This window comes from Ranitomeya imitator, chromosome 2, assembly GCF_032444005.1.
Source record: "Ranitomeya imitator isolate aRanImi1 chromosome 2, aRanImi1.pri, whole genome shotgun sequence".
Lineage (NCBI taxonomy): Eukaryota > Metazoa > Chordata > Amphibia > Anura > Dendrobatidae > Ranitomeya > Ranitomeya imitator.
In genome coordinates, this window is record NC_091283.1 from 213,064,613 (window position 1) to 213,088,985 (window position 24,373).

Below are 24,373 nucleotides of genomic sequence, written 5' to 3' on the forward strand. Positions count from 1 at the left end.
AGGGGTTAAGGGAACAAAAATTAAAAGTTTGAAAAATGCAAAATTTTCTACATTTTTGCCAAATTTCCTTTCTTTTTTTCATAAATAAACACAAGTCATATCAAATAAATTTTACCACTATCATGAAGTACAATATGTCACAAGAAAACATTCTCAGAATCAGTGGGATATGTTGAAGCGTTCCAGAGCCATAACCTCATAAAGTGAGGGTGGTCAGAATTGTAAAAATTGGCCCAGTCATTATGTTCAAAATTGGCTCTGTCACTAAGGGGTTAAAAAAAAACTATATACACTTAATATCAATGTAATCGTACTGATGGGAAAATCAATTTAAAAGATTGTTTTTACTGCATTATTATGACAGAATTTAGTTTTTCTTCACACTAAGATTTTTGTTCCCCATGGTTTTGGTACATTATATTTTAAGGTGAAAAAGGTCAAAACTACAACTCTTCCTGCAATAAAACAAGTCTCGAACAGCTATGTCTAAGGACATTTTTTATTTATGGTTCTTAAAACTTGAAAACTGAAATTGACTCAGTCAGGAAGTTTGTTCCATGGATTAAAACAGTAAAAACATTTTTTAAAGCAAAGGAACCCAAGTTTCCCAGTTATATTATTACTACATGTTTACAAAATAATGATTTAGTAGTAATGAGTAACAATGCCATATTTTATCATTACTGTAGTTATCTCCAGTAGTAAATTTGAAAATATTGTAATGTTACCTCTGGTTCAAGAGACAAAATTTTTTTTAAATGTTTTGCCAGATATTTTTTTTTTTAACTTTGGGTAGAGTAGTAGTTTCATTTGGATTCTGGCATGATGGCAGTAACACAAACTTTCACAGTGTCATTGCCTGGGGCCATACTAGCTGTAATAGAAGCCCTGGGAAATGGCAATATTTCTTTAAATAATAGACAAGAATCATCGGCAATAATAAAAATATGACTCTACGATCCCAGGAACAGGTAAAAAATCATCTTGGAAACTTGAAAATAACCAAAAAATGTTTGAATGTGCAAGTATAAAAGAATATTATTTACCCATGAGAATAAGTATTTGAGGTTCTTTGATCGATAACGGAACATGTAAGATGTATGGCAAAAGAAAGGACCGTGGATCAGGGCAGGATGCCTCCTGTAAGCGGTACTAGGAGGAATTCTAATAGGGTTAGTATGATCTGATGTTCGTAGGGTGAGAGACACACAGTGCAAGAAATAATGGACCAGAAAGGTTACCTCTCCATTATGATATCATGTGGTTATCAGCTTGACTGGTTCCAGTATGGGAACAAACAGCCGTCTTTAAGGGAAGGAGAGTGACCGGTCCCTACATTTCAAAACTAGTTATTATTAATGGAACGAGCCATCCTTTAAGCACAGAAAGACATGAACCAGATACTTGTCTAAACTATAACTGGTAAAAGGAACAGGCATTAAAGGGAACCTGTCACCCCCAAAATCGAAGGTGAGGTAAACCCACCAGCATCAGGGGCTTATCTACAGCATTCTGTAATGTTGTAGATAAGCCCCCGATGTATCCTGAAAGATAATAATAATAATAATCTTTATTTATATAGCGTCAACATATTCCGCAGCACTTTACAGTTTAACAGTTTCAAACACAACAGTCATAGGTAACAATGTTAACAATACAGTAATAAAGCAAAATAAGACAACCCTGCTCGTGAGAGCTTACAATCTACAATGAGGTGGGGGAGATACAAAGTACAGGTGTGTATTTACAATGATGTATTTACAATGATGGTCCAGCCATCTTCAGGGGGTGGGGGGTAGATGGAGATACTGAATGGGCTACACACACAAACATAAAATGAGTTTGATTAGGGAACGTGATAGGCCGCTCTGAACAAATGAGTTTTGAGCGAGCGCCTAAAACTATGCAAGTTGTGGATGGTCCTAATATCTTGGGGTAGAGCATTCCAGAGGATTGGCGCAGCACGGGAGAAGTCTTGTAGTCGGGAGTGGGAGGTACGGATTAGTGCAGAGGTTAGTCGAAAGTCGTTTGCAGAGCGCAGTGGTCGGCTAGGCCGATAGACAGAAATGAGGGAGGAGATGTAAGGGGGTGCCGCACTGTGGAGAGCTTTGTGGGTGAGAACAAGTGCTTTGAATTGTATCCTGTAATGAATGGGTAGCCAGTGTAACGACTGGCGAAGAGCGGACACGTCCGAGTAACGATTAGCCAGATGGACAACCCTGGCTGCCGCATTAAGGATAGACTGGAGAGGGGAAAGTTGCGTGAGGGGGAGGCCAAGTAATAGAGCGTTACAGTAGTCCAGACGGGAGTGGATTAGGGCTACAGTGAGAGTTTTTGTTGTCTCCATGGTGAGAAAAGGGCGGATTCTAGAGATGTTCTTTAGGTGTAAGCGGCACGTGCAGGCAAGAGATTGTATGTGGGAGGTGAAGGAGAGATTAGAGTCAAACATAACAACCAGACAGCGTGCCTGCTGCCGGGGTGTTATTATGGTGCCACCCACGGAGAGGGAAATGTCAGATTTAGGGAGGTTAGTAGAAGGCGGGAGCAGAAGAAGTTCAGTTTTGGAGAGGTTGAGTTTCAGATAGAGAGCGGACATGATGTCAGAGACTGCGGACAGACAGTCAGTGGCGTTCTGTAGTACAGCAGGAGTAAGGTCAGGGGATGACGTGTATAGTTGTGTGTCATAAGCGTAAAGATGGTACTGAAAGCCAAATCTGCTGATGGTCTGTCCAATTTGGGCTGTGTAGAGGGAGAAGAGAAGGGGGCCAAGGACTGAGCCCTGAGGTACCCCGACAGCGAGAGGAAGAGGAGATGAAGTGGAGCCAGAGAACAGAACACTGAAGGAGCGGTCAGAAAGATAGGAGGAGAACCAGGAGAGAGCAGTGTCCTTAGTGCCTAGTGACTGGAGCCTAGAGAGTAAGAGAGGGTGGTCAACAGTGTCGAAAGCTGCAGAAAGATCGAGAAGAATGAGCAGAGAGTGGTGAGATGAGAAAAAGAGGTTAGATTATACTCACCCAGGCGCGGTCCCGGTCCGGTTCTGGTCCGATGGGCATTGCAGTCCGGTCCGGGGCCTCCCATCTTCTTACGATGATGTCCTCTTCTTCTCTTCACGCTGCGGCTCCGGCGCAGGCGTACTTTGTCTGCCCTGCTGAGGGCAGAGCAAAGTACTGCAGTGCGCTGGTGCCGGGAAAGGTCATAGAGGCCCGGCGCTTGTGCACTGCAGTACTTTGCTCTGCCCTCAAAAGGACAAAGAACGCCTGCGCCAGAGCTGCAGCGTGAAGACAAGAAGAGGACGTCATCGTAAGAAGATGGGAGGCCCCGGACCGGACCGCAACGCCCATTGGACCAGAAACGGACCAGAACCATCCCTGGGTAAGTATAATCTAACTTCTTTTTCTCATCATTCAGGATACATCGGGGGCTTATCTACAGCATTACAGAATACTGTACATAAGCCTCTGATGCTGGTGGGCTTAGATCGCCTTCGATTTTGAGGGTGACAGGTTCCCTTTAAGGATTTTAAATAACGAGTCACCCTGCCCAGGAAAAACAACAAGAACCTAAAGACAAAGATTGAACCACAGAGCTCCAAGCCAAGGCAATACCACAAATCCTTGCCGAGAAGAGACCTCATGACGGAAGCAGAGACAAAGAGGGCAGACACTGATATGGATGCCACAATCTCTCATGTCTTCATTCCTCAACAGACTAACTTTGTTGCAGAAGTAAAAAAAACTATTTCCATAAATTGCGGGGGGGGGGATAAGATATTTTTGACTTTATAACATAATATTTTGCAAATTTCAGATTTCGCCTTTTTGCTACTATTTTGCCACGTACCTCTTTTAGGCACTTTCCTCTTCTCTTTTCTGTCTTGCGTCAATTGCTTTGTGTGATCCATCTGATTCATTCGCTCTGTACTTCTTTGAGATTCTTCTTCCTCACAATCGTAATCGTCCAAAATTGGGGTCTCTCGTATAGACATTCTCAAAACCGAGCTGTGAGGTTGCAACTTAGATGACCTAAAGTCCCGAGATGGGGGTCCTAGCAGAACAGACGGGATGTAGTGGATTTCATGAGTAGCTTCGGTGCTGGCACTCTTTTGGGGAATTCTTCTTCGCTTGTACCAACGTCGTTGAGCAAACAATGCAACAGAGAAAATTAGCAGAAGTAACAGTAGCGCGATCAGTCCTCCCTGCAGAAAACAGAAAAGGAGCGCTATAAACATAAATGCACATAGATATGGACCAACATAGAAATGTACAAGGAGATCAATTACAACAGCAGAGAAACTTCGGAATTATCTGTTCTTTGAGCTTTATTGACTTCTATCGGCAATTCTCACCCTAGCAGAATAGCTAGAAATCTTGCTCTATGGGCAGAAAGTGCTCGGGACAGCGGTACAGTGTTGTTCTTGCGATTGGTTCAAGGTTCTGACATTTCTGAACATTCCAATGTGTCATTACCTTTTCTCATGGCTCAACACATCCTGAGATGAAAGTCACAAGAGATGACCAGTTGTTGGATACTTGGTTTTGTGATATTCTGTTGGGAATGAGATGTATGAATATAGCGGTTGTAATGTCAATTGTAGCCAATTAGGGTCTCGTTGGGACTTTATTTTGTGATATTTAATTTATATAATGGGAAATTGGGGTCCTTATTAGAATTCATGGAAGGGCAACTGTAGACAAATCTGTCCATAATTAAAGATTACAATAAGTTCCGAAAGTTTACGACATTTGTAAATAAGATGCTGCTACAATGAAATAACCTAAAACGTTTCTCCCATGGCAATATTGGGATTAGAAAATATTATATTACCTCCAGTGTCAAGAGACAGAAAAATCATTTAAGGGTTTTCATAATATTTTTCAAAACTTGTCTTAGTGGAGACAATGTTATAAAGAAATAGCCATTACTTATCTATCATCACCCCAATATCTGATCAATCTCAGGAGCTGCATCCTCTTTAAGTCTTCTAACAATTTTTGACTTTTCCGAGTTCCGAGTTCCGAGTTTCCGAATTGAGGACTCTCAATTCTAAATATTTTTCGGACTTTTCCGAGTCAGTTAAATCTCTTTTTTGGCCCATTTTGCCTGAGGAAAACAAGATTCACAGCAACATTTAACATGATTGTGCCGGAAGTGAGTCACTAACCCTGCCCATCGGAGCCTGTATCACATGACTATAGGCCGCTGATGGGTTGGAATGACAACGCAGGGTCTCCAGGAGACCCCTGTGGTTGTCTTTGCCAGATAACTATGAGTGCTGCCCTGCGGTCGACGCTCATAGCAACTGAGCTCTATGTGTAGCACAAGCGATCAGATGATCGCAGCTTAAAGTCTCCCATGGAAAGGATTGAAGCATGCAAAAAGTAAAGAAAAAATGTTTTGAAAAATATAATAAAAAATAAAAATATATAAAAGTTTTAATCACCCCCCCCCCATTCAGCTCATTTCAAATAAAACAATTAAAAAAATATAAAAAATACTCATATTTGGTATCGCCGCATTCATAATTGCCCGATCGATGAATATAAAAAGAATTAATTTGATTGGTAAATGGTGCAACGACAAAAAAAAAAAAAAAATTATATTTTTTTTGGTTGCAGCAACATTGCAATAAAATGCAATAACGGTTGATCAAAAGATCATATCTATCCCAAAATGGTATAATTAAAAACGTCAGCTCAGAGCACAAAAAATAAGCCCTCACCCAACCCCAGATCACAAAAAATGGAGTCGCTACAGATATCGGGAAATGGCACATTTTTTTTAGTCTTTGGATTTTTTCCCCGCCATTTAAATAAAAAAGAACCTAGACATGTTTGATGTCTACGAATGTGTAATGACCTGGAGAATCATAGTGAAAGGTCAGTTTTAGCAATTTTAGCAATTGTGCTTTTTTGCAATTTTACCGCATTTTGATTTTTTTTTCCCAATTTCCAGTACACGACATGGTAAAACCAATGGTGCTGTTCAAAATTACAACTCGTCCAGCAAAAAAGCAAGCCCCCATATGGACATATTGACCAAAAAATAAAAAGTCATGGCTCTGGGAAGAAGGGGAGCAAAAAACGGGAACTCAAAAAGAGTAAAACCCAAGGTGGTGAAGGAGTTACTATTTTGGGTTAGGCTATGTTCACATGCCATTTTTCACCTTGTTTGTTCTAATTAGAATAAACCAACTGGATAGATAAACTTTAATTATGATTAATGTTATAATTCGCGTCCAGGGCATTACTGTTTTAACTGGAAACAGAAGGGCCACATTGATTTTTACGGGGTACTTCTGCTTTATATTTGTTTAGAACAGAAAAAAAAAATCCTGAATTCAGATCTATATTTTTTAATCTAAAAATAAACGAATGGAAAACAGAAGGACCCCATAAAAATCAATGTGGCCCCTCTGCTTCTGGTTGAAACAAGAATGCTCTGGATGCTAATTATAAAATAATGAACTAAAATCAATTCAATTGGGAAACATGAACAAAGGGCACAGAATGTTTTTAGTGCAATGTATTAATTTATTTGATTTCCTATTACATGAACTCTCAATTAATCAATTCCATTTATTTGATCATATCTGGGGGTTTTCGCTACAGACTATCTTTTATCTTTTTATTTTATCCACTCTGTGACTATAGTATATAATTATTTGCTTTAGTCTAACAGAATTCATTCATTTATTTTACTGAAATTCAGCGTTTTAAGCTATTTAGTCTTGGTTTATAGCTTTCTTTTGATTTACAGTTAGTGTACACACTGGGGAGGCTTCTATCCCATATGCTTACTGTAGCCATAGGCTGCTATTGAACCGTTGTATGCCAAAGCAGTGTGCTCAACTTTGCTTTTCAGTACCGAATAATCTCTAAAACTTCACCTGCTAACACACTGTAAAATTCAAGGGGTTTTCCCACTAACAAAGTGTTAGGTGTCAAGTCCCCTCTGCTGCACAGGGGGAATCTCAAACCATCTCCTCTGCATTCTCCCATTCTCCTTAAGCCACAGTAGAGCCTGCTCAGTGGAGACGTCGATTCGAGCGTCTGGCTCAGACTGATACTGTGCAAATAGCTACTGCTGCCTTTCCAGGCTATGTCTTTGTAGTCAGCACTGATCAGCAGCGAGCAGGCCTTTCTGGGACTAAGTCCTGCTTTTCCCATACTGAGCATGCCCACGGGACGACCTCCCATTGGAGGTCGGGGGTCACATGCTCAGGTCCTGTTGCGGCTCTAATTGGACCATCAGGAAGGTCCCGGAGCGCTACTGCTATAAAAGGTTTGCATGGCCGCTCGGCCATGCGCTAGTGTAAACTTATTTACGTGTGTGGGTGGATGTATGCCTGTCAATGGATGAAAGCTCCAAATCATTCCCATTCCTAGTGTTGTTGTCTGCTTGCGAATGGTGGAAGCTGCCTAGCGCCAGTTAGTGCTACTCTGCACATGCAGCACACAAATCAGCATCTCTCAGCAGCGACCGCCAGTACAGCGCCATGCGCTTAGTGCACTTTCCTGGTCCAGGTTAGGGTGGTTAGTGGCGTCCGCCAAAGCGGCGTTGTACGCACTCTTGTGTGATAAATTAGACCAGGTTCCTGTACAATCAGACTCAGCCATTACACAGTACACAACAGGGGCACATTTATAAGATTATCTCAGCACAGGAACATTTTATTTAAACACATCCAATTGTGGAAATTATTATTATTCCAATAGTTATTGATTAAAATGTACTTTATTCATGGTAAAGCACCTCTAAATCAAAAACATTAAACATTTATTAAAGTAAATAGATATCCAAGCACATCAGCCGACATTAACTCCCCAATATATCCTCTTGTTCCACAGGATACCACTATTCTTATCCCTAACATACAGAAAACTCTTATACTACCCGTTGAACTCTTCATTGCCTTCCATCTAACTCCATCCAATTCCAAATCATCAAGACACCTCAAAAAATAGTTATGAATATCAATTTTTAAGCCTAAGGAATCAGCCCAACCTAGACAGGTTATATGTACATTCAACACCTTTAGGTTCAATGAACTGTGAATTAACCCCTTTCGAAATTTGGGCATAATAGTACACCCACATTGGACTCCTTCCTTTTGATGTGGGCTCTGATGCTGAGCCCACATCTTTCCAGGCACATGTCAGTTGTTTTGAACAGCTGACATGTGCCCGGCACAGCCACAGGTGGAATCGCGACCCAGCCGCCGCTGTTAACTTGTTAAAGTAAAGACTGCTGTCAATGACTGGCAATTAACTGAAAGCACGCTGGAAATCCCACACATCGGTGACTCTGTCATATGATCACGGGTCAACAATGGGTTGGCATGACAACCAAAGGTCTCCAGCAGACCTCTATGGTTGTCATAGCCGGACTGCTATGAGCTCCGCCCTGTGGTTGGCGTTCATAGCAAGTGAGCATTTCTGCTACTCACTGATCTGACCATTGCTTGTGTGTAGCAGAGGTGGTCAGACAACTGAAGCTTCTAGTCTCCCATGGAGACTACTGTATTGAAGCATGCCAAAAGTAATATTTTTAAAAAAATGTTTAAATCCAACATGCACATATTTGGTATCGCCGAGTTCAAAGTTGCCCAATATATCAATAAAGAATTAACCCAATGGGTAAACGACGTAACAAGAAAAAAATAAAAAATGCCAGAATTACGTTTTTTTGGTTGCCAATACACTGCAATAAAATGCAATAACGGGCGATTGTATCTACACCAAAATAGTATCAATAAAATGTCAGCTCTGCGCACAAAAAATAAGTCCTCACTCGGCCCCAAATCGCAAAAAATAGAGACACTATAGGTCTCGGAAAATGGCGCCATTTTGTTTTTTTTACCAAAGTTTGCATTTTTTTTCACCACTTAAATAAAAAAGAACCTAGACATGTTTGGTGTCTATGAACTTGCAATGACCTGGAGAATCATAACGCAGGTCAGTTTTAGCTTTTAGTGAACATGGAAAAAAAAACAACTGTGGAATTGCACTTTTTTTTAAATTTCACTGCATTTGGAATTGTTTTCCTGTTTTCCAGTACACAAAATGTTAAAACCAATGATGTTGTTCAAAAGTACAACTTGTCCTGCAATAAACAAGCCCTCACATGGCCATTTTCACCAAAAAATAAAAAAGATATGGCTCTGGGAAGAAGGGGAGCAGAAAAGGAAAACGCAAAAACAAAAATACCTCCAGTCATTAAGGGGTTAAAAAAGTTGCATCAAACTTTTTGGTCAGATGTTGAGTTTGCATAAAAACCGCAGCAGTATAAGGGTTTATGCGCACGTTGAGTATTTGCTTACGGTCTTTTTTGCAAGGTCTCTGCATCTATTGGCAGCAAAAATGCTGCGACAAAAAATTCTTTTTTTGGTGCGTTTTTGCCTCGGTTTTGTGTGCATAAAGATATTTAAAAAATGTTTTGTGATGTAATTTCTAGGTTCTTTTTCATTGTGATGCAGTAGCTTCAGGGTAACGGGAATAGGGCTTGGTGGCAGCAGCTGTCATTGACACCAAGCCCTAGGTTTATTGCAGACAGTTAGAAATCCTCAATACTGAACTGGTAAGTAAAGAGTTAAATAAACACACATACACACATTGTCACCAGCTTATGTAGGAGTGTTACCAGAATGAGCCTACATTGTCTGTGACCAAACAGAAACTGTTAATTTTGACAAAAAAAAAAGAAAAAAAAATGCATGGGCTCCCATGTAATTTTCATAACCAGCAGAGGGAAAGCAGACAGCTGAAGGCTGGCTGATGTTAATATTATAGGAAGGAACCAATAGCCATAAAGTTTCCGAGGCTAATAATATCAGCTCACAGTTGTTTGCTTAGCCTTTACTGGCTAGGTTACATGGGGACCACAGAAAATATTGACATAGGGTCACCTATAAAATTGAATCAGCAAAGGCTAGGCAGATATTGATCCCCTCCCAGACTAAAAACATCAGCTTTCAGCCACCCCAGAAATGGTGCATCCATAAGATGCACCAATTCTGGCACTTAGCCTAAGGCTGGGTTCACATTACGTTATGGCTCTACGTTTAACGGACTACGCTACACCGCGGCATAACACGGTGTAACGTAGTCCGTTAACGCCACCATAGTCTGCAATGTCGGATGCATCGCTAGCGCACGCCCTCAATGGGCGTGCGCTAGCGATGTGCCGTCATTTGAGTGACAGACCCGAGACGCGGGCTGCAGCGTTTCCGGGTCCATCACTGCTAGCGCAGATGGAGCTAGCAGAAGCTCCATCTGTGCTAGCGCTGTGCAAAAGTCAGCACTTGCGTTAGCACAGTCCTTTCAAAGTATGCGTTGAACGGACTGCACTAACGCAATGTGAACCTACCCTTACTCTTCCCACTTGCCCTGGTGCGGTGGCAAGTGGGGTAATAGTTGTTGTGGGTTGATGTGTATTGACAGGTAACATCAAGCCCAGAGGCTAACCCCATAGTGATATTATAAAAACAAACACTCAGAATAAAGTCCATTATTTGAAATAATAACACAGACTCCTTTAAGGAATCTAAATTTAACCATACTTGTGACATTACTAAGTCCACTGAAGCCGACATCACCTATAAATAAATTAAAATAATAAACAACAATATTCCTAACCTGTCCACAGAGAAGATAATCCATAATGTCCCACCGTATTTTTGGGACTATAAGATGCACTGGTCCATAAGACGCACCCCAAATTTTCACAAGGAAAATGGGGAAGAAAAAAATAATGCATCAAATATGGGTCCATCCTACAATCCTTAATTCAGCTTACCTTGGGGGATCAGCAGCGCTGATGGAACAGAGTCACAGGGGGTGTTTGATGGTACGGTTATGATATGACCCAGACTGGTGCAGCAGGTTTGGCGGTGCTCAGGGAGGCAGGGGCTTGGGAGTCATTTTGTGAAAGACTGGGGTCCCCGCACTTACATTGCTTTAATGCTGTGGCCTCAAGGAAAATGGCAGCGGCGCACGCACAGATTGAGGTCTCGGGTGGCCATTTTTCCTGAGGCAACAGCATCGAGGCAATGGAAGTGCGGGGCTCTGGGCTTCACAAAATGACGCCGGAGCCCCCGCACCACTGAGCACCGCCGAACCTGCTGAACCTGCCACACCTGCCGCACTGGAATGGGAGTGAGACCATCGCCCTGCAGTGTCGGACCACCAGAAGAATTACCAGACTAAAGCTGCCACCTCACTAATTTTAAGTACGGTACATTCCGACTATAAGATGCACCCCCATTTTGCCAAAAACATTTTGGGAAAAAAGTGCATCTTATAGTACAAGAAATACGGTAATCGCTCCTGCAGTGTAGAGCGGTGAGACAGTTCACCACAGGTCATCAGCTGATGAGCCCTGGTGATATCACTTATGGCACCACCACTGCGTGAGAAAGTTCTCACGCAGCGGTGGTGTCGTGAGATAACAAGAGCTCATCAGCTGATGAACTTGTGTGACCTTTCTAATGGCAGCTCAGTGCTATACATTGCAGGAGCGATGGCACTCCTGTCAGTGTGTCACCGGCAGCCAGTTAGAGCAGTCATATCTCCTGATGTGATAGTTCTACAGGTGAGATCGCCATGGGACACTCTGGATTACTTGGACTACAGCGGACATGATGGCAGAACCACTGCACCGGTGTTTCCCATGCTGTCACACGAATGACAGGGTGGGAAACACCATAGAAAGTTTGTGAAATCTTAAGCAAAAACTCAGCAAATCTGCAAAGATTTTTATACCCACGTTTTTGCTGCGGACTTAGTCAATAGATGCAATGGGTGAAAAACGTTAAAAATACGCACAAAGAATCGACATGCTGTAGAATTAACTCACTGCAAAATTACTGATCATGTGCACAGCACTTCAGAATACTCACTGAATTAGCTGGCAGTCGTATTCCATAGCATTTTTGGCTAATTTCTGAGTGGAAAAAACACTGTGAAAATGCACCAAAAATGCATTGTGTGCACACAGCCTAAGGCTATGTTTTTCAGTTTTTTAAATTCTTTTTTATGCAAATTTTCAGCTGCATTTTACAGTACCAGCAAAGTCCATGAGTTTTCAGAAATCACATGCACCCAGCTTGGTTTTTTTTTGTGCTCACTTTATCAGCATGCACAAGAGACAAATATACCATGACAAAAACAAAGCAAAACGCAGGAAAAAATGCAAGAAAAACTAAGCAAAACCTGCCTTTTTGCAGCAAGTTTCTTACTGCCAAGAGAGCAGGTTTTGCCTGTGGGAAAAAAAAAACACATAAAAAATGCAACGTGTGAACATAGCCTAAGTATTGCAAGAAGAAGACTATGGTAGAGACTGCAGGAATGTAAGATTGCTGTATACATCAAGAGGATATATTGAGATTTTAATGTCTAGGTGATGCAGTGCTTCTTTACGTATACTAAAAAATAATGACACATGACATACCCTGTGCTGAATAACGTAGTCAAAAATGAACCAATACCTTGCATACATTGTTATGTTTTTGTGCACTTATATTTTTCGGGGTGCAGTTGTGCCCTAGATGGCTCTGTAAACTGTGGCCTCTGTTCACACAGGACGCATTAGTCAGCGCTGGTTAGCCGCCATATGGCATCATTAATAGGCTGAGCCATATGCTCTGCATTCTCTGTGTGAACATGCCATATACAGACTTTCTGTTTGCACTTTTATACCAAGCGGACAATCCCTGATTGTAGGCTGGCTGCCTCATCGGTATTATTGCACCTGTGCAGTTGCCATCTTAACTTGGGTCCGCTACACCTTGATAGTGCAATTGGTCAGAGGCCTGATAGGTAAGCACCTTTGCCTGGGTACTGGTGTTTTTTTTTTGTCAAAAATGAAGTGCAAAGGTTTTAAACAAAAATTTGCAAAGGGAGCTGCCAGCAGCAGATCTTGATGTTTTGTGATAATAACCTCATTGATAGCATGTCAAAGTGTGTAACTGCATGTACTTCTCATACTTAATACTAAATAAATTAAGATGTTTTGAAAATTTTATTCCAATTCCAATTATTTTTCATTACTTGCATATAACTAATATGTTTATCATTGTTGGGCGGACCTGTTGATGTTCGGGTCCATCAAGTTAAGCCGAACATTAAAAAAAAAAGTTTGATTTGGGTAGCAGAAAGGTGCCCAAAATCGAATCTGAACCCGTACACCATTCAATTGAAGAGGGGGCCTGAACATCCAGCATTTTCCACCTGGCTGATTAGCTCATTGCTATGTGCAGTCAGACCCAGTTACTATGCCAACGCCTACGAACTCTACATGACCCCACCAGGACACAGTTTTGCCAGATAATATCAGCTCTTAAAGTGACCAACCCACCAAATTGTTACCTGAGGTGTCCAGCCCACCAAATAGGAGGCCGAGGGGCCCCGCCCACCAAATCGGACCCTGAGGGGCCCTGACCTCCAAATCGGACCCTGAGGGGCCCCGACCACCAAATCGGACCCTGAGGGGCCCCGACCACCAAATCGGACCCTGAGGGGCCCCGACCACCAAATCGGACCCTGAGGGGCCCCGACCACCACATCGGACCCTGAGGGGTATGATCCTGGACACCTCAAGGGGGCTGGTTTTGCTTCCTCGGTCCAAGGTCCAAGCGCTATATCTAAGTACTACCTGCTAGCTTATTCATAGCACCGTGTGGATATTTTGGATATAGAGCGTACTTATTTCATGCGGTGTTGAAATCAGGGTGTGTACCAGCTTTATATCGTTGGTTTACTACAGCTAGTGTTGTCTACACTTTGTATGCGTTGTATTACATCTATCCAGTGTATTTTGTATGGCTAAATTCAGTTTTTGATACTTTAGAGCTATTTATCCTCATGGCAACTAATGCTTATGGATAAGGGGCTATGCTGTTTATATTATTAGTCTAGCTGTTACGGCACTATTAGTGGTTGATTTGACATTTTTAGCCCTGTATCTACATGGCAGCAAGCGCGTATTTAGAACATGCTGCCATGTGTGATGAATCATTAATTCTGTGGTCACGATATCAACAGTAGCTAGTTGGTCATTTCAATAGCTATTTACTCTTACGGCGGTCAGTGCTTATTGCTATCGGGCGGCTTTGCATATATAATTACTAATCCAGTGGTCACGGTATCAACAAAAGCTGGTTTGATATTTAAGGGGTATTTACCCATACGGCATTTAACGCTTACTGACAATAGATTGTCCGGACTATATAATTATCAGTCCAGTAGTTGTTGTACTAACTATGGTTCAAATAGGGGATTTTTTGAGGTTATATGCATATCATCACTAAGTAGTATTTCAATCCAAAGTATCAATCGTGGACTCAATACTCTTCGTGCCCATTGGTGGTATTTATTTTGATATAACTGTATTGTGAATAAAATATTTATAATAGTGTCTCTAGCGCCCGTGCGCAGTCATTTACTTTAGTGGTTTCAAGTGCCTATCCTTGGTTTTCTAGCATGCTTTTTAATAGTAAATGATATAATCTATAGTTGTATGGAATTAAAGTATATATTGGTGTCACCAGATAACAAAAAATAAATATTACATCTTATCAAGAATGTTTCTCAGCATGCTTTAGTACCAAACTCAACGTATTTAATTGTACGTATATTACCTAGTGCTTTCCCAGAATTTTGTAAACGCCTATTTCCAGTGTATATTGTGTATGGTTTTGAGGCATTGTTTTATTAAGTGTATTGTTTGTGTTAATAAAATTCTAACTTTTTATTTAAAAAAATGTGACACTCTGTTTTGATTCGACATGCAGCTTAATATCTGCTTAGTGGATCAGTATGTTTAGTCTCATCATCGTACGCCTGGTCTCGCTAACAGCAGCAAGAGCAGGTGTGAGATGATGAGAGTATTCAAGAGCCAGCACCTGTGTAATAACTAAGTAAATGTAAAAACAAATTTAATGGGGTCCCTCTATTCTTCATTACCAGTGGAGGTATAACTGACAGCTGCAGGCTTCAGCCCTCAGCTGTCAGCGTTATTTTGGCTGTTTATCAAAAATAGAGGTGTCCCCACACCATTTTTAAAAATTATTTTAAATAAATAGTTTTAAAAAACGGCAGGGTGACCCCCCATTTTTAACAACCAACCAAGCTAAAGCAGACAGCTCGGAGCTGGTATTCTCAGACTGGAAAGGGCCTACGAATAGTGATGAGCGAATATACTCGTTACTCGAGATTTCTCGAGCATGCTCGGGGGTCCTCCGAGTATTTTTTAGTGCTCAGATTTAGTTTTACTTGCCGCAGCTGAATGACTTACATATGTTAGCCAGCATAAGTACATGTGGGGGTTGCCTGGTTGCTGGGGAATCCCCACATGTAATCAAGCTGGGCAAGAGATGTAAATCATTCAGGTGAGGTGAGGAGAACTAAATCTCCGAGCACTAAAAAATACTCGGAAGACTTCCGAGCATGCTTTAGAAATCTCGAAGTAACGAGTATATTCGCTCATCACTACCTATGAATATTGCCCCCAAGAATTCCAGAGCTTCTTTTAAATGAAAGGAGGCATTACCAATTTGAAACATGTAGATCAGGAGAGCAGACTGTCAGTCATGACATGTCTCACAATGGTAACAACACCGTTCATTTAAAATAAGCTCTGGAGACAAATTCTCAGAGAGATCTATGTCCGGCCCATAGATCTTAACAGTTCATTTACATATTAAGAAAAACATGGATTTCTCTGAAATAAGTCATAGGATCGCATATATCAAGGTATCATTTTTTTCAACTTTCTATGACCTACATGCCCATGTAGACAGCTTAGAAAGGTTTATCTTACTAACATTTTCCCTTTAAGCTGTATTATATTTATACTAATGTACCTATATTTTAATAAAACTATTACCTTCAAGTAATAAAATATAATACATTACACAAACAGCTAATTAAAAAAAGCAGAAAGATGTGATGCCTTTACTTACAACCTACATGTTCCACCTCACATCATTTGGATGCTGCAATGCATATTAATTAATGGAATGAAACAACTTTGAATTCTGATTCTGCAATTATAAGTCCTTCCATCTGTTTCATACTTCCTTCTAACTGATCTTATATAAGATGGCAAAAAAGCAGGAGACAGGTGAAGGGGATCAGACGCCATAGGATTTACTCGGCAATTTGTAAAGCTAATTGCTAAGATTTTATGGATATTGCAACATTAAAAAATATTGTTTTCAAAGATTACATGTAACAAAATATCATATCGTATATACTGTTTAAATCAATGATTGATATGCTGAGAACAATGGTGTCACACTTTTAATCCACTTTAAGGATTCACAATAAAATACTCAAAATCAACAAGAAATTGGAGTTTACAAAAAAAAATGTTAATAAACATTCTTTCCTTTATAATTACTTTTACATAAGGTAAAATTTTAAAAAGGATTTAAAAAAGTAATAATTTAAGTAAACTAAAATTGAAATTTCTAGTAAAAAAAAATTGAAATTTCAGTGTAATTTATGAAGGAAGTAAGAACTGCTAAAATGTGTTGTAAGAAAGACTCAGATACACCCTGTATTAGACATAAAGGAGGGACTCATACGCTTTCTGTTCAAATTGTCATGTAGTGGTACTCCTAGACTCATAAAGGCTATGCGCTAAGTGCAAAGCCTTCTACAAATTACAAGCAGGGTCATCCATACAACCTTAAAGGCACAAACTGTAGTACAGCATTCAAATATTGTGTGCAAAGTATAGTTGTAGTACTCCTTCACTTATAAATGTTCTGCACAGTGCAAAGTTTGCCAAAAATTATAAGCAGGGTCTTTCATACAACCTTGAAGGCACAAGCTGTAGTAAAGTATTCAAATATTATGTGCAAACTATAGTTGTGGTACTCCTTCACTCATAAAAGGGTTGTGTTTCCAGTCTGAGCAGTCCACCATAATGTATAGCATTTACACGTTCATACTTACCTATGCTAGTCTAATAATCAGTCATTTCTTGCATGTATATTTTCATATTCACATAGGGCAAGAATGTCCTTATATAAACTTTGATTACATTTTCTGCATGCTTATAAGCTTTTTTGTCACTTGGGTATTTAATATCACTACAGATATGATTTTTCCAATACAGTATATTTTTTTAATATATTCGTTTCATTGTAAGCTTATCATTGTCACTTGATGAATGTTTAAGATCTATGGGCAATTATTATATCCTACTTTGTATTATATTTTGAAGCTCACATGTAATAGCACCTTTCCAATTGTCTAATAGGGACATTTATTATTATTATTCATCTTTTTATTAAATTACTAAATTGAAGAGAAGCACATTGCTAAGGAGAGTAAAACTAATCCCAAACTGTTCTTCAACTATATCAATAGTAAAAGAATAAAAACTGAAAATGTAGGCCCCTTAAAAAATAGTGAGGAAAGAATGGTTGTAGATGACGAGGAAAAAGCTAACATATTAAACACCTTCTTCTCCACGGTATTCACGGTGGAAAATGAAATGCTAGGTGAAATCCCAAGAAACAATGAAAACCCTATATTAAGGGTCACCAATCTAACCCAAGAAGAGGTGCGAAATCGGCTAAATAAGATTAAAATAGATAAATCTCCGGGTCCGGATGGCATACACCCACGAGTACTAAGGGAACTAAGTAATGTAATAGATAAACCATTATTTCTTATTTTTAGGGACTCTATAGCGACAGGATCTGTTCCGCAGGACTGGCGCATAGCAAATGTGGTGCCAATATTCAAAAAGGGCTCTAAAAGTGAACCTGGAAATTATAGGCCAGTAAGTCTAACCTCTATTGTTGGTAAAATATTTGAAGGGTTTCTGAGGGATGTTATTCTGGATTATCTCAATGAGAATAACTGTTTAACTCCATATCAGCATGGGTTTATGAGAAATCGCTCCTGTCAAACCAATCTAATCAGTTTTTATGAAGAGGTAAGCTATAGGCTGGACCACGGTGAGTCATTGGACGTGGTATATCTCGATTTTTCCAAAGCGTTTGATAGCGTGCCGCACAAGAGGTTGGTACACAAAATGAGAATGCTTGGTCTGGGGGAAAATGTGTGTAAATGGGTTAGTAACTGGCTTAGTGATAGAAAGCAGAGGGTGGTTATAAATGGTATAGTCTCTAACTGGGTCGCTGTGACCAGTGGGGTACCGCAGGGGTCAGTATTGGGACCTGTTCTCTTCAACATATTCATTAATGATCTGGTAGAAGGTTTACACAGTAAAATATCGATATTTGCAGATGATACAAAACTATGTAAAGCAGTTAATACAAGAGAAGATAGTATTCTGCTACAGATGGATCTGGATAAGTTGGAAACTTGGGCTGAAAGGTGGCAGATGAGGTTTAACAATGATAAATGTAAGGTTATACACATGGGAAGAAGGAATCAATATCACCATTACACACTGAATGGGAAACCACTGGGTAAATCTGACAGGGAGAAGGACTTGGGGATCCTAGTTAATGATAAACTTACCTGGAGCAGCCAGTGCCAGGCAGCAGCTGCCAAGGCAAACAGGATCATGGGGTGCATTAAAAGAGGTCTGGATACACATGATGAGAGCATTATACTGCCTCTGTACAAATCCCTAGTTAGACCGCACATGGAGTACTGTGTCCAGTTTTGGGCACCGGTGCTCAGGAAGGATATAATGGAACTAGAGAGAGTACAAAGGAGGGCAACAAAATTAATAAAGGGGATGGGAGAACTATAATACCCAGATAGATTAGTGAAATTAGGATTATTTAGTCTAGAAAAAAGACGACTGAGGGGCGATCTAATAACCATGTATAAGTATATAAGGGGACAATACAAATATCTCGCTGAGGATCTGTTTATACCAAGGAAGGTGACGGGCACAAGGGGGCATTCTTTGCGTCTGGAGGAGAGAAGGTTTTTCCACCAACATAGAAGAGGATTCTTTACTGTTAGGGCAGTGAGAATCTGGAATTGCTTGCCTGAGGAGGTGGTGATGGCGAACTCAGTCGAGGGGTTCAAGAGAGGCCTGGATGTCTTCCTGGAGCAGTACAATATTGTATCATACAATTATTAGGTTCTGTAGAAGGACGTAGATCTGGGGATTTATTATGATGGAATATAGGCTGAACTGGATGGACAAATGTCTTTTTTCGGCCTTACTAACTATGTTACTATGTTACTATGTTACTATGTTACTATGAATGTGCAAACAGCTGACATGTGCCCACAATAGGCGCAGGTGGAATCGCGATCCGCCCGCACCCATTAACTAGTTAAATGCCGCTGTCAAACTCTGACAGCGGCATTTAACAAGCGCTTCCAGCCATCTGACCGGAAATGCGCGCACCGGTGACCCCCGTCACGTGATCGGGGGTCATCGGTGTGTCGGCATGACAACCAGAGGTCTCCTTGAGACCACTATGTTTGCTGATGCCGGATTTCTATGAGCGCCACCCTGTGGTCAGCGCTCATAGCAATGCTGTAATTCAACTACATCTGAGCATCGTTTCTATGTAGCAGAGGTGATCGAGTTATGACAGTTTCTAGCCTCCCATGGAGGCTAGTGAAGCATGCCAAAGTAAAAAAAAAAAGTTTTTAAAAATATGAAAATAAAATATATAAAACTTTAAATCACCCCACCTTTTGCCCCATTCAAAATAAAACAATAAAAAAAATCAAACCTACACATACAGGGTGGTCCAAAAGTAGGTGGACAGAAAATAATAACATTTATTTTGATTTATATATAAAATTATATTTACTAACACAAGCACAACATTGACAATAACATTTTATTCTGCACAATAATACAAAAGCCCTTAAATTTTATCAGTGCAGGTGCTCAAACTGTTTTCCATCACAATTTGCACAGGTTTGAAGTCTGCCTCTTACGCTTCGACAAACATTTTTGCACAAGTCTCTTTGGGAATTAATTTATTGAAATGCATCTCTTATGTAATTTTCAAATCACTGACACTTTTTGGTTTTTGACTATAAATTTTGTCTTGTAGTACTCCCCAAAAGAAAAAATCCATCGGGGTCAAGTCTGGTGAACGTGTCGGCCAGGAAATGTTTCATCAAGATACTCGCAGACTACTCTTGAATAATGTGGAGGGGCCCCATCTTGTTGGAAACAAAGGTCATTTGAATTAGACCGTTGCTGTAACGGGGGAACATCTTGATTGATTAGAATTTCGAGATACTTATCTCCGGTGACTGTTCCTTAAAAACAAAATGGTCCAAAAACACAAAAACTTGAAATACCACCCCAAACATTGACACCAGGCTCATTTAGTTGTTGATCTCATGTTAAATGCATGTTCTCATTATACCAGTAAATACTATTCTATCTGTTAATATGGTCAGATAATCACTCCACATAATGTTATCTAAAATTACTGGATTTTCTTCAATTTCGTTAAGCATAATCTCACTAAATTGCAGTCGCCTGTCTAGACCATCCTCCAATAAACCATGAATTAGATGTGGATGATAAGCTTTCCACCCAATAGATTTCAGGATTCGCATGATGGAAGCTCGTGAAATTCCCAATTCTAAAGAGACTCTTCTGGAGGACTTTTGAGCAAATGTTTCAGCATCAAGTTGTTTATTATTTTCTGTACAGGCTGTTTTGGGTCGACCATTTTTTGGAGCATTAAGGATAGAGCCAGTGGCAATGAATTTGTCACGGATGCCGTAAACGGTTTGTCTCTTTGGGGCTTGAGTACCAAATGTTTCAACCCAATTTGCTCTAACTGTTTCAGCATTTTGAGATTTCCAATATTCTTTTAAAATCAATTTTCTTTTATCTGTATTTAAATTATTTGCCATTATGGGTTATCTGAATTATCTGAAAAGAAAACAGATTTGGGGGAGATTTATCTGTGAAAACTAGATCTGTGAAACTGACTCAGTTTCCCTTAGCAACCAATCAGATTCCACCTTTCATTTTCCAAAGAGTCTGTGAAGAATGGAAAGTGGAATCTGATTGGTTGCTAAGGGCAACTGAATCAGTTTCACTTTACACCATGTTTGATAAATCTCCCCCTTCATAACCCTATTACACATACTGTCCACCTACTTTTGGACCACCCTGTATTTGGTATCGCCATGTTCAGAATTGCCCCATCTATGAATAAAAGAAAGGATTAACCTGATCGCTAAATGGTGTAGTGAGAAACAAAAGTCAAAACGCCATAATTACGTTTTTTGGTCGCTGTGACATTGCATTAAAATACAATAACGGGTGATCAAAAGATCGTATCTGCACCAAAACGGTATCATTAAAAACAACAGCTCAGCACTCAAAAAACAATCTCTTACCCAGCCCCAGATCACGAAAAATGGAGCCGCTACGGGTATCAGAAAATTACATAATTTTTTTTAGCAAAGTTTGGAATTTTGTTTTCACCACTTACATAAAAAAGAACCTAGACATGTTTGGTGTCTATGAACTCGTAATGACCTGGAGAACCATAATGGCAGGTCAGTTTTAGCATTTAGTGAGCATAGCAAAAAAGCCAAACAAAAACCCAGTGTTGGATTGCACTTTTTTTGCAATTTCACCGCACTTGGATTTTTTTCCCGTTTTCTAGTACATGACATGGTAAATACAATGGTGTTGTTCAAAAGGACAACTCGTCCTGAAAAATGAAGCCCTCACATGGCCATATGGATGGAAAAATAAAAAGTTATGGCTCTGGGAAGAAGGGGAGTGAAAAAGCTCCGGGGTTAAGGGGTTAAACCTAAAAAATAAAAACAGTTACGGATCTAAGAAAATACTGAGGTAAGCCACATTTTATTTTTATATATACTATGGTTAGGGTACATGTATTTTTCCTTTAAAACCTGTTTGCAAGTGTACATACAAGAACTGACGCTGCTCTGAAGGCAAAAGGAGGTCTCGCCAAGTATCGATTCAATTTACATTTATTTCTCTTTTGCTAATTGATTCTGCATTTTGACAATTGATAACAATAAACTATTAACACAATCTTATTTTTCTTAATTTTTCCACACATGCTTAAAACTTTGAGCTTCATAAAGGTGGATGGCATAGAAGAGTATAAGATAATACCGCCACATGGACTGTAATGCAAAAGGCAAATACACAGAGCAAACAAAAAACCCTCCGCAGCACACATCTGCAATATGGCAGAAAAAGTACACACTGTATACTAGTGAAATGGTTATTAACTGGTATATAAATACAAGTGCGCACCCAAGAATGTCCCCCCTTCTTGTATACAGTGGGGCAAAAAAGTATTTAGTCAGTCAGCAATAGTGCAAGTTCCACCACTTAAAAAGATGAGAGGCATCTGTAATTTACATCATAGGTAGACCTCAACTATGGGAGACAAACTGAGAAAAAAAAATCCAGAAAATCACATTGTCTGTTTTTTTAACATTTTATTTGCATATTATGGTGGAAAATAAGTATTTGGTCAGAAACAAAATTTCATCTCAATACTTTGTAATATATCCTTTGTTGGCAATGACAGAGGTCAAACGTTTCCTGTAAGTCTTCACAAGGTTGCCACACACTGTTGTTGGTATGTTGGCCCATTCCTCCATGCAGATCTCCTCTAGAGCAGTGATGTTTTTGGCTTTTCGCTTGGCAACACGGACTTTCAACTCCCTCCAAAGGTTTTCTATAGGGTTGAGATCTGGAGACTGGCTAGGCCACTCCAGGACCTTGAAATACTTCTTACGAAGCCACTCCTTCGTTGCCCTGGCGGTGTGCTTTGGATCATTGTCATGTTGAAAGACCCAGCCACGTTTCATCTTCAATGCCCTTGCTGATGGAAGGAGGTTTGCACTCAAAATCTCACGATACATGGCCCCATTCATTCTTTCATGTACCCGGATCAGTCGTCCTGGCCCCTTTGCAGAGAAACAGCCCCAAAGCATGATGTTTCCACCACCATGCTTTACAGTAGGTATGGTGTTTGATGGATGCAACTCAGTATTCTTTTTCCTCCAAACACGACAAGTTGTGTTTCTACCAAACAGTTCCAGTTTGGTTTCATCAGACCATAGGACATTCTCCCAAAACTCCTCTGGATCATCCAAATGCTCTCTAGCAAACTTTAGACGGGCCCGGACATGTACTGGCTTAAGCAGTGGGACACGTCTGGCACTGCAGGATCTGAGTCCATGGTGGCGTAGTGTGTTACTTATGGTAGGCCTTGTTACATTGGTCCCAGCTCTCTGCAGTTCATTCACTAGGTCCCCCGCGTGGTTCTGGGATTTTTGCTCACCGTTCTTGTGATCATTCTGACCCCACGGGGTGGGATTTTGCGTGGAGCCCCAGATCGAGGGAGATTATCAGTCGTCTTGTATGTCTTCCATTTTCTAATTATTGCTCCCACTGTTGATTTCTTCACTCCAAGCTGGTTGGCTATTGCAGATTCAGTCTTCCCAGCCTGGTGCAGGGCTACAATTTTGTTTCTGGTGTCCTTTGACAGCTCTTTGGTCTTCACCATAGTGGAGTTTGGAGTCAGACTGTTTGAGAATGTGCACAGGTGTCTTTTTATATTGATAACAAGTTTAAACAGGTGCCATTACTACAGGTAATGAGTGGAGGAAAGAGGAGACTCTTAAAGAAGAAGTTACAGGTCTGTGAGAGCCAGAAATCTTGATTGTTTGTTTCTGACCAAATACTTATTTTCCACCATAATATGCAAATAAAATGTTAAAAAAACAGACAATGTGATTTTCTGGATTTTTTTTTCTCAGTTTGTCTCCCATAGTTGAGGTCTACCTATGATGTAAATTACAGACGCCTCTCATCTTTTTAAGTGGTGGAACTTGCACTATTGCTGACTGACTAAATACTTTTTTGCCCCACTGTATGTCGCTTCTTCCACTTTGTGACTTATTTGTATGTAAACTTACCATGTATTTCCTAGCTAATAAAGATATATTTTTATATGAATCCACCTCTTCCCTCACTACTCCGGTGCCTCTCCGCCCTGCAAATCCTTTCATTGGTTCTCAATTTCCCAACGGATACAGTGCTAACATTGAACCCGTCCATAATCTCTCTTGTCCATATATCTCCAAATTAATCTCCCGATATTTCCCCACACATAATCTCCGGTCCTCAAAAGAATTCCTTCTTCCTCACCCAATCCTCTTCGAGACTTCTCCCTAGAGTCCCCAATTTTCTGGAATTTTGTGCCCCAACATGTCCAATTGTCTCAAACATTCGGAGCCTTCAGACAGAACTTGAAAACCCATCTCTTCAAGAAAGCTTACAACCTGCAATGATCACCTATCCACCACCTGAACTGCTTCAACCCCCCAACCTACTGTCTCCTCCCCATTTCCCTGTGGGCCAGATCTGGGAAAACTACAGCCTAGGGGCC

General features: G+C 40.3%; 1 protein-coding gene across 1 annotated transcript in view; it reads right to left on the minus strand.

Moving 5' to 3' along the window:
• The window catches only part of ASTN2 (astrotactin 2), a 1,089,443-nt gene that overhangs the window by 811,705 nt on the left and 253,365 nt on the right, over nt 1-24,373 (minus strand). Inside the window, exon 3 of the mRNA XM_069748558.1 lies at nt 3,841-4,195. Within this exon, the coding sequence (XP_069604659.1) occupies nt 3,841-4,195 (355 nt within the window). The remainder of the gene's footprint in view (nt 1-3,840; nt 4,196-24,373) is intronic.